Source organism: Buteo buteo, chromosome 8 (genome assembly GCF_964188355.1).
Source record: "Buteo buteo chromosome 8, bButBut1.hap1.1, whole genome shotgun sequence".
In the NCBI taxonomy this organism is placed as follows: Eukaryota; Metazoa; Chordata; class Aves; order Accipitriformes; family Accipitridae; genus Buteo; species Buteo buteo.
Genome location: NC_134178.1, coordinates 7,798,529 through 7,810,550, shown reverse-complemented (window position 1 = coordinate 7,810,550; position 12,022 = coordinate 7,798,529). Strand labels below are relative to the sequence as shown.

Sequence of the window (12,022 nt, the reverse complement as noted above, 5' to 3'; positions counted from 1 at the left end):
ACCTTTTAATGAGTACATTTATATTATTACTGTTCTTAACAGCCAAGCCTTGAAACTTAATTAGTTTTGATTTTTATTTTACCGGTAAAGTCCTCTGAGATGCATATTTCATTTACAAAAGCAATCTGTTGTAACAGCATTCTCTCAAAGAACATTTTTCAGCTTAAAATCATAAGTATTCAACAACATTTTAAATTTTTTATTCTAATTGAAAGATTGTCAATAGAAATGAGAAACAAAATGCTGCTTCGTAACTGCCAGTTAGCTTCTAGTAAGCCATAGATATAACACTAAACAGAGAAAGTAAATGGTTGCTAAAATTGTAAAGTCCTTCTGTGAGAACTTTCCAAATCTCCCAAGTTTCCATTCTTTTCTGTTCTTCATTTTGTGTCATTTGATTACTTTGGAATAGAATATACTTACTTTTGAGGAGTTCAAGTTGAGTTGAGTTTGTGCCTTAGATGAGAACAAGGTAAGGAAGGTACAACTAATACTTTAGATTAGTTAAGCTAGTGCTTAATTTTTTTTTTAATTTTTTTTTTCTTCAGCATCTATACAGATAATTCAGTTAGGAGTTCTATAAAAATAGAATGCCACAAATATACTGAGTTAAAAATTATAAATAGGGTCTAGAAATACTAAAATAGGGTCTAGCAATATTGTTCTATGGATGCATACTATGTGTAAGATTTAACAGGTAACAGTAGTTTTAATTCCAAGGCCTCAATTTCAATTTATTGTCATAAAATAATTTTACTTAAGTCTTGTCAAGTATTTAACAGAGGTATTTCTAATCTACACTGTAGATGCAGTTTTCTTTTTTTTTTTTTTTTTCCTTTAATCTCGGTAGCTAAAAGCACACAATTGTGTACAAGATTTAAACCACATACATATTGGTGGGAGCCATAACTTGAAATCTGACAGCTCTGTTCTTGCTTATTGCATTGGGTTTCTCTGGTAACAGTGCTGCTGTACAAAGTGATCCTTTTTTCTCCACTGTAGTGGAAAAGAGTGTAATGGGTGGTCAGTCATTCCCATTTACAGACTTGTGAAATATCAACTTTCTAAAATCCTAAATGTCTTCCTCCTACCCCCAACTATCAAAACAGGGATTTTATTTGCCTCCCAGTACTCAATTTCCCATTATTACAATTGAGGTCTGTTACTATTTTCTTTACTTGTCAAATTGCAGGATGGATTAAGAGTAGAAATGTTGCAACTGACACTGCTGTAAATTCAAGTGATTAACTAAATACTTCTGAAGACTGCTGAAATAGCAGATGGTTCTTCATGTTTAATTTCACTTGTCATCTAAACTACTGTTCGGTATTACTGTTTGTTATTGATGAGCATCTCCACCCGTCATTTGATACGGGTGGTATGGTAACCTAACTGAAGACAAGGTTATACGAGTCAGCAGTCTGCTTTAATTATGATACAAATTTAGAAAAAAAATTCTTACATTTGACTGGATCTGTTTTGTGACTACTCTTCTTAAAAAAGAAAATAATCTGCAGAATATATTGCATCTATTGGTTATTGATTTCCCTACAGGGTTTTCTGATGTCATCCTTTCTTAATTTTTCAAACTCTGGGTCTAAGTGTTTTTCCAGTCTTGAGAACAACTTTTGGCAAACAGAACAACTTCATGCAGAAGTAAGGGAATAAAGAACGTCAAAAAGGAAGTTTTCCTAGGGCACCTTATACCTCATAACCAACTAATAACTACTGCTCACAGTCTTTCTGTCTCCCTTTGCCCTTGGTGCTGGGTAAGCTTACTGTACAACCAATGCTTTCCTTCTGCTCCAAGTGTGTTACTGCCTGCCTGTCAGGGGGCAGCTTACTTATTGCCAAGCAAGACATGGTCAAATACACTTAAAACTTACAACCCCCTGGTGGTCAGAAGTTAACATCACTGAGAGTTAGTGCAGTACTGATGGCTGGCAGCAATAGCACTGACTAATGTTAAATGAAGTTAACTTTGAAAACTAAATGTGTTGCCAAGTATGGCGTGACTAAAGGAAGCATCTGGAAGTATATGTACCCCCTGGGATGCTGTAGCTTTTCTTAAATTAAACTCCTGTGAAGTAGCATGCTAATAAAAAGCAGTGTTCTGTTTAAGAAAGTGATCCAGGTACCAGCAACTCTTATTGTGATCAGAAAATCTCAGTAGTTATTGATTCTTAAAACATTCCCCATTGGATCAGAATTCTTTTATCATTCTACTTCATCTAGATTTCCTCTTTTTCTCAAGTGATTTCTTCCTTTGCTTTTCTGATTTTCCAGTCTTGAAAAAACTCTAATCTTCTCTGTATATTGAGCTTCCCCTATTCAGGTTTCACAGTTGCAAGTGCTTTTTTTCTGCCTCTGCACTTGAACAGCTGTTTTTTCTGATCTCATCACCATTTTCTGGACAACTGCTCTTACCAAGCTTACCTCTCAGCTGCTACAAACCTGCATCCCATTGAGTTGCATTCTTTTCTATCTGCCTTCTGGTTCTACTAAAACTTCCTGCTGTTGTAGTTGTTACTGATAATGCTACTCTATAAACCCTAAAACCCCACTATACTGATGTTATTGCTAAAGAAAGTAGATAGTAGAACTAAGGAAAATTAAAATAATTCAGAAGTGTTGATAAAAAGAAATAATCACAAAAGCATGAAATTATTTTAATATGCTTTAAAATTTTATTAAAACTACTTGAATTATTAATGTAAGGTTTCAAGTAATTTAGTCTTGAATGCAATCTTGAATTCTCCTGCTAAAAATCAACTTGGCAATAGCTTTCCTTCTGCCTCAAAAAGCTTCAAATCAACAAATAAAGTAAATACATAGGAACTCTGAATAGCTCCTACAATTCTCACTAAAACTTAATTTCTACAAATACATGTGACATCAAAAGATGCTCTTAGAGAATAAATATGTTGGCATGCTTATAAAATATCTAAAAATTTTTGAGATAATTCTTCCAATATTCTAAGTGGTGAAATGAAGTCTATGCATTATATATGAGGCTAGGATGCTGCTCAGACATGGCCTGGCTGTGCCGCCTTGTTATTCCAGTGTCTCAGAAGGTGTTAGAAGTGAAAGGGCTCTCCGCCTCACTGGAGAGAGTTTAACCTTGGTGTTTGGCTGTGAAAGTCAAAGCTGTAAGAAAGCAGTATACAAAAATATATATAAATAGGTAAGCTAGCAAATACTACTTAATATCATATTTGTATACGGGCTGTATACTGCTTTCTTTTCTGTTTTGATATAACTTTGTTTGAGAGACACTTCAACTATGTTTTAGGGTTTTTTCACTGCAGTATAAGGAGGTTTAGCCAGCTGAACATCTCATAGGCTAGGCAGGGTTCTCATTTTAGAGCTGAATAGAAAAAGATTTTCTGGTAATTAAACAAAAAAACCAACCAAGCAAAACTAAACAAAACCCCCCATGACTGTCTGGCCAAATACCTCTTGTAGCTCCCTCATCCCTATCCAGAGACAGAGCTAAGAATTATTACTACTAATATTATTTATTGATTGATTACTAGCAGTGATTATTTTTGAACTGAGTTTTAAATTGTACTGTCCAAGAAGCATAGAAGCATGGATTTTCTGACCATGGCTCTCTTTCTGTAAACTACCTGTCCAGGTAACCTTCCTTTGGATTTGTGCCAGGGAAACAGGCAGCATGTAGTCACTTTAAATATTTGCTCATTTTTGTTCTTCAGCTGTTATGGTGTTTCTCCAGGCTGGATGACCTGCCTGGTAGCAGCAGCGTCATGCGTGGTCTGGTAAGGAAAGCAGGCAAAGCAAGGTGCAGGAGTGTACTGCTTCAAAATGACCTTTTTTCTTTTTTTTTTTTTTAACCCTGCTGAAAAATAACAAATTCCAACATCTGGGAAAAAGACAAAATACACATCTGTCTAATAATGATGCCTAGGAGGACCTTTGATTGAGATGAATAGAACGAGTCACACCTGTCAGAGCTTATTGCTTAAGCTTTTTGTAAAGAAGTGACAGGTGGTTTTGTTTTGTTTTGTTTTTTCTTTTTTTTTTTTCATTTTTAATAATGCAATTCTTTTTTTTTTTTTTTTTTTTAAATGAAAGAACAGAATTCACCATGTAAGAAATGAATTCTGTGGAAAAACTGCAGCTGTGGAATTACAGGGTATTGCTGGTGTATCTTCTCTGACAGTATACAAGAGAAAGATTTAGTTTTATTTCAGTGTTTTGAATGATGGCTTTGAACACTAGTTACATTATTCATTGTGGAAAGCTGCTTATCTGTGATATAAAGCTGGGGAATTTAGGCTGCATGAAGGATTTAAATGTGTTTTAGGGAAAAGCTCCTGTTAAATCTGAGGGGAGGTTGAGAATGTATGTTGTATACAGTTGCAGGACATAAACCCTTAGTTTTGCAGTTAGGTTGAAATTTGAATCAAACTGATTTTTTTCTAATGTACTTTACATTTTCTCTTATAATACTGCTGAATCCGTATGTTGTTAGTGCTATAAATAAATAAACTTCAAAATCAGCCTTTACACAAAAATTCAATGAGTTTTAACGCTTCAAGATATTTGAACAGTCTGCATGTTATTATATGATAAATAAATATAAGAGTATTAGCCTTTACAGATGTTTTAACTTAGTTTTAAGTCATAAATTAGCTTACTGATGTATTTGCAATTCCCTGTGAAGTTGTACTGTGAAAGCAAGTACTGCAATTTTAGGGAAATGTCGCATATTCTTTGTGCTAAATAAACTATATGATTCCTGGATTTGACAGCAAAATTTTTACTCAACTTTGAGAATATATGCTGTATTACAATAATAATTAGCAAAATATATTTTATAAAGCATAAAATATATCATTGCATTGGGGTACTTGGTAAAGATAGAAACGAAGTAAGTACTTTGAAAGGTTTTTTAAAAAATAACTTAATTTTTGTTTTCTGCTCTCAGATTCCCCTCTCAACCTGACAACTGTGCTTGAGTTTGTTTATTTTTTATGCATAAGTTTTATATAAAATATCATTTTAATTGTCATGGTTGATGGGGTAGTTGTTTCCCCTTTTGTTTCTTTCAGTATACTGAGTATTTAGGCCTGAGGCAGGAAAGCATTCAGCTATGTTCGTTCTGCAATGTTGGGCTTAGAGCTACGATGCACTTTGTATCAAACTTATTTTATAGATTCAAATGAGTTTTGGAAGCAGAGCTTTCTTGATCAGACAGATTTGTTAAAATCAACAACTTTTATTTGTTTAGCAATTCTAGCAAAAAAATTGGAAGGTGTTTTAAAATGCCCTCTAAATAAAAGTTTGCAGGAATATCAGTTTTATTTAAAGAATTGTTATCTACTGGTGGCAGCCTACACAAGCATGTACTTTTCTGGAATCCTTTGGAGGTGTTCTATGTGATAGCATAACAAAAACCTCCTCTGTCTCACGTGACTAGTCTTTTTAAAGCTGCTTTTGAAGTATTTTAATTGCTAAGGCTTCCACTTTGTAGATGATGCCTCCTTTCCAATTAACGTGCATAATTAGTGTAAATCAGGACAGGAAAAATATTTCTTCTAATGATACAAACAACCTTGAGTGTTTGTGAAAGAACTCTCTCTGGGCTGCTTGCTTCCTGCCCCTCCATGTATTCTCTGGTTTATGAAGTTAAATGCAGCTTCAGAAAAACGTCTCAGTAGGTAAATAACTGTAAAGTATTCATAAATTATTTAAAAAGCAACTGCAAGTCCAATAATAGTATAAGGATTTTTGTTTTTTTAATATCATCAGTAATTTTTTGGAGTATATAAACTTACAAGAGAGAATTTTCCATTATGGATTTTTAAAGATTAAAAATGCAACATAAATTCTTTTTCTTAAAATATGCATAGAAAGAAAAATAATGATTTACTTGCAAAGTGAAGTCCTAAAAAAATGAAATTAAGTTTTAATTCTGTTTCAGTAATATGTGTGTGTATGTATGTGTGTATATTTATGAATTACAATATTATTTCTATGTATATAGAATTTTTAAAGAATTTTTCATTTGTACTACAGGTTAGTTAATGTCCAGTTAATGAGGCAAAGATATGTGTGAATGAAACAAAAGGTATATGACTTGTTCTCATATAAATACATTTCTATGAATTATGTTGGCTCTGAATTTGCACCATTGTACTTCAAAGCAAATGTAGGTTTTCAGTGAGCATCCTGTCCTACACATAGTGAATTGAGTGTCTTGCACATATTTGGTTTTATTTGCGAGTTCTTAGCAAATAAAACCCTTCATGCATAGTAAGACTAAACCAAATTTCCTGATAGCGGGTATGAAAAACAAATTTTGAATAGCTGCTTTGGGAGAGGGATGAAGGGATTCTACCTTTTGTTGTCTGACCTAAACATACTAAGCATAACAGCATTGATGAAGAACAATTGCGGTGCTAGACTGTACTCTTTTGCATAGCCAATGATGTAATGATATCTATTATAGTCTAAGCATTTTAATCTTATCAAACTTTAAAAACTTACTGTCATTATATTGTTATATCTGTCATACATGCTAGGGATGGAAAGGGTTTTCTAGCTCACTTTTTTACTGTAATTCTTGGCAATGGTGTTTCAAGTGGTACAATTACCCATGTAAGGAAGTACCTGCTGGCTATAGGGAGCTGCCAAGGCTGGGAGCAATCTCAGAACATCTTCTCAGTCATCTTCTCTCTGTTCTCCTTACAGTGACCCATAATGCTTGGGAGAAGTTGGTTATTTATGCAGCATTTTGCATATTACACCTCTGAAGCGGTGTTCTGGGTACACTGTACCAAATATAGCAAACTTCTTGTACAGCCGAAGGAGTATGACAGAATCTTTGGATTGTGTCTGTTGTGACTGTTGTACAAGATGCTTGATCTATAGAGTCCTGTAAAGTTTTTTTTCTCACTCTCTTGGGTATTGGTTCATTTTACAGTTCTCTCTTACATATCTATTTTAATAGCTCCCAGGGTTACCAAATAACCATATATTCAGCTCTATTCTATCAAACATCTCTTATGTTTTAGGAGAAAGTTCTAAAAGATTTTTTTTGACAGATTTCACAGCCTTGAAATGCAATGCTTATTACTTTCTACTGTAAGAAAAGATAGTTGGTTGTTCCTCTAAAACTGTGAGGAGCCACTGTTAGTGACATGAAATGATGTGCTTCACACATACTTTGAACTGAAAGGAACTTCTCACACTATGAAGAAAAGATCTTTTTCAGTCTAATTTTTAATTATGAGTTTTTATGCCACAGGAGCATATTTTGAAGATGTAACTTGATGAAGTGACTTGAGATACTAAAAATAGAAGGATATGTAAATCAAATCAGGAGATTTTTACTCAGTATGACACACCTCGAGCATTAGTTACTAAAAAAATCTTAAATGGCATTCGCCATGTTAATTTTGAAAAAACAATTCTGTGTTATCAAATCTAATAGTTATCAGATTTGAAATATCAATATAAATCAAGGAACTGTGGTGATCTCACTAGCAAAAATTCCCCTCATCCCGTGCTTTCCTCTTGCTAAGCACAAATATGCAAAATGTTCCACAAGGCTCAGCACACATCTTGCTCACCAGGAGTTCGTAATTGTTTGTTACAAACCCTGCTGGAACTCCAAACGCTGTAAGTGCTGCATACTTGCTTCTCATTATCTAAGCTCTGTGTTGATTCTCTTGCAGATGGCTATGTGCCTCATGTCCTGGCTTAGGACAAATATTTTTTTTTTTTTTACATATCTTTCCTGTCACTTATATATTCTGCTCACTACCACATATGTGAAACTGAAGCATGACGCACTATTTTCTGTAGTTTTTGAAAGCTTTTAAATGATTCATAACTTCTTTATATAGCTGGTTTTACTGCAAATGTTGAGCAGCATACAGATTGTATAGGCCAGAGTCCTTTCTGGAGAATTCAGTGGCCTTCAAGGTGATAACATTATTTGAAGGACTCTAAGAGCGGTTTCAGTGCAGAAGTTTTGTTTTTTCTTCTGTTCCCTTTGTTAGGGTTATCTATACCTTTTTGTCTGGAGAACATACTGCTCCAGTGTGGTGGTCCTTCGAAAGACAGAGTGAGAGGCAAAAAATGCCTCCTTCAGAGTATGTTGTGAAATAAATTTGCCCTCTCAAGTGCACAGTCTCTCAAAAAAAGAGGATTTTGTATAGAAGTGCTATCTTTTAAATTTTAAATCCCACTTATTTGGGGATGTGGTTGCAGAGATAAAGCTAGGATCAAAATCACTGGAATTTGGACTCCTGGAATTCAGTGATGTTCAATGACAAAGGTTTTAAGAATTTTTTTTTTTTTTCCTGAGCTTTCTCAATTTTAACTCATGCTCCACCTTGATCTCAGTGCCCATTTTGTTTATGCTAGGTAAGGGTTGATACTGGGTGCTAATAAACTACTATCCTATTAATATAATGATCAGGTCCTAAATTAATTTCAATAGTTCTTCTGAAATAGTAATACGGCTCAGATGGTTCGAGAAGTACCTACAATTTCTGGAACAGTAACCACAATGATATTTTTGTCCCTTAGGTGGCAGCATATGACTTCACTCTTCCAGTTAATACTCCTCAGGCTGACTTTGCATCGACACAGCCAAGCCCTGTATCTGCAACTTCAGCTGGATCCGTAAAGCACATTGTTGCTCCTCGGCCGCAGGCCGTGACTGTGGCTCTTCCATTCTGTAGAGTTAAAGCAGTTGGTAGGTAAACTAGGGATTTAAGCAAATGGTGGATACTTATGTTTGTAGTGATGTTTTTGCATGTATTGCAGAGAATTACTACTTAACTGAAATTTGATTGATAATTGTATAATTTGTAAATTTCTTAGAAACTTGCAAAATTTTCAAATTTTGATTTGTATTTAAATATGTGTAAAGCTGAACTTTCTATACATAATTATGACATGGTGGGAAAATATGTTATTTCTTATATAGCCCTTTGCCGTATATAAAAATTAGTTTACCAAAACTCACTTTTGCTTCTACTCATTCACTAATATTTCTAGACCATATCATGCAGACCCCAGTATTTACAGCAGTTAATCTGAAAAGTGTAGAAAAGTAGTATGTCATTCATACTCCTTTTTTTTTTTTTTTTTTTTTTTTTTTTGTCTTACCCTGTCAAAGCTAAGAGCTCTAGCTATATTTAAAACTCCTTTAAAATGCCTCTGTCTGGCCCTGTTCCCATCTGAGAGAACTGGTGGTGATTTAGTTCATTTGCTTCTGTTTGCTTTTATGTGCAGAACTGCACTCTTTCGGCCTGTCAGAATTTGTTAATAGACAAAGTTACAGGCTGTTTGCCTGCAGCAAGAAATTGATATCTTAAATGATTCTTCTCTGCTTTTCTCAGAAATAATCTGTGGTTCTCTTTAGTCTCTTGTCTGATCCTTATAGTCATGTAGACCTACACATTGTGAATACTTGAATCCACTAGGTTTCCTCATCTCAATGTTTAATATGTAGTCGCTATTTATTTGTGATGAGACTTAAGTGCTGAGTGTCTTCCTGGAATGATCTTTGTGTAATGTTTAAACATCTTGGGAGCACTGAAGGAGGCTTGGCCAATTAAAGGCATAATGTGGGGTAAAAGCAACTCCAATTTATTAGGTTTTATCTGTTTGGTTTTTTTGTTTCTTTTCTTTTTTTTCACCTGTAAGGCTTTAACTTAAGTGTTACTTTTGAGATCTTCTAAGATACCAAAGAAATCGGAGAGACCTTCTTTAGATCCTGTGGTGGAAGTAAATTCATATTAAACATTTCTAAGTATATTAAGAACACGTAGAATAAATGTTCATATGTATATGAGATTAGTAGAAGGCACATCTCTAAGTAAAAAATCATGAATCAAAGTGACAAATTTCTAGTGCAGAAGTGATTTATGTAACCTGAAGAAAAAATAAGATATTTATTTCCCTTTCTTTGTGGAATAATAAATCAATACAATAAGTAAGTAAGTCAGGCTAATAAAAGATAATCTTATATAAATTTTATCACAAATTTGTACTTCTGCCACACAGAATTTCTTCAAAGTACCAGTATAGGCCTACAGCAAGTAATCATGGTATTAAAGTGAAAATATAATACTTTCAATTCTAAGAAATAGTTGAAAAAATATTTTGTGGCTTCTGTTTAAAATTGAGTGTTAGAATTACAGTCTTACTGGGAATTGTGATGGGCTGGGAAGAGAGAGAGAAGTCTCAATAAATGTCTTGACCACTCAGTATTTCACAGAATCGTACAGATGCAGGCAACTAACCAAATTACTTTTACTGTTAACAAAGAACTTGATAATTTTGTTACATTCTGACAACTTAAAAATTATGTCTGTTATTGATTCATCATTTCAGATTATCACTTTAAAAACTAAACGTGGGTAAGATGCATCTTGCAAGTTCTAGGTTTTGATTTGACAAATATGGCTAATTCTTACTACTGTGTGCTTTATGGCACATTTGTTTTCCACTTTTATAATTTTTTTTTTTTTCCCTGTGACATTTTTTGTGGTTGACTGGGATTCAGACTGCACAGGACAGTGCATTTGGCACTTAAATCAACAGCTTATATCCGGTGTTTATACTCGGATTGTTCACCTTGAGAAAAGAATCATGAAAATCTTGTAACAGTCAACCCAGTCTTTTAACTTCAGTGTAGTCAATATGTTTTCAATCCATCATGGAACTTTTTTTGAATTTTTTTTAAAAACAAAGTCTAAAGACTGTTTCAGCACCTGGGAGGGAAAGCAGGTCTCTTAATTAAATACTTGTAAGACTTTTCCCTTGGAGACTGCTTATTATTATGTAAGAAAGCATTGAAAGAGACAAAAAAACCCCAACCCGCACCAGAAAACTCAACTGGAAAAACCACAAGCCCTACCTCAGCCAGACACAGAGGAAGAGGACATATTATCAATGTAATAGCCTCATGTGAGCTGACTTTTTTTTTTTTTCTTTTAAATCAATCTCACATTTTTTTGTGGGGTGGATGATTTCCTTTCTTTTTCCTCCTAGACTTTCAGTTGTGCTGTGTTTTCCTTGTACAGGCAGTTTCTATGAGAGGTGAGGACTTTGTGAGTGACATAGTTGCATACTGGTGGGAGCATTCCAGCAGATTACGTTCCTACTTTTCAAACAATATTAGTTTATATGCCTGTGCTTTAGAGAAATACGGATAGTATTGTTGTTTACATAATGTGAGATATGTAATTAGGAAATCCTTTGGGCTTTTTAGGGGGGGAAGAGAATTGATCAACACATCTCCTCACTGAGTGCGAAACAAACTTGCAGATTTTAATAAACGGATACTCTATGCTTGCTAGGTTAATTTCCAGTGTTTAATCTCATCAAGAAGCAAAATGAGGCTGTGGGAACATATACCTTTGTTTTCCTAAATCCTTACTTTAAACTTCATCCTTTGTGTCAGTTTCTTTTTCTCCAGCTATATGAAATTAAGAAAAAAGCTGTTTTTTATAAAATCTTTCAAGTCTTTTCTGATGATTACCATCACAAATGTAAATACATTCAACTGCAGTAGAAAGGTCATGTGGCTCTCTGTTTATAGCATCTTTATGTGAAGAAGAGATGCTGTAAGTCTGGTAGATATAAAATTTAAATAATTTTAATGTGGCTAAAGGGTCATAATGAGACAGAAAGTTAAATTACAGTAACTATATATATAGTATGGGAACAACAGAAAGAAAATACAGCTTTAAAACAAGGGGAGAAACTTTTCTGGTAAACATGTGCAGAAACAATGATTTTATGAACGGACTTTGAGGAAATTTTTGTCAAAATAATGGTGTATAAACATCTTAGATTATTTTTTCCAACAGTACTTAAGTCACCATTGGAGTTCTCCTCAATGGAACTTAAATTTGTGCAACATTCAAGTGGCATACGTTTCAACATTGCTGGTGAAAGTCTGAATTCTCAGGTATGTAATCACAAGTGTTGTTATAGATATTCTTGGGAATAGCTTTCAATTACTCAAAAATGA

The 12,022-nt window shown here is 34.0% G+C and overlaps 1 protein-coding gene across 1 annotated transcript in view; it reads left to right on the top strand.

Moving 5' to 3' along the window:
• CFAP47 (cilia and flagella associated protein 47) overlaps positions 1 to 12,022 on the top strand; it is a 329,354-nt gene that overhangs the window by 34,465 nt on the left and 282,867 nt on the right. The window contains exons 22-23 of the mRNA XM_075033536.1: positions 8,563 to 8,731; positions 11,859 to 11,959. Coding sequence (XP_074889637.1) covers positions 8,563 to 8,731; positions 11,859 to 11,959 — 270 coding nt within the window. The remainder of the gene's footprint in view (positions 1 to 8,562; positions 8,732 to 11,858; positions 11,960 to 12,022) is intronic.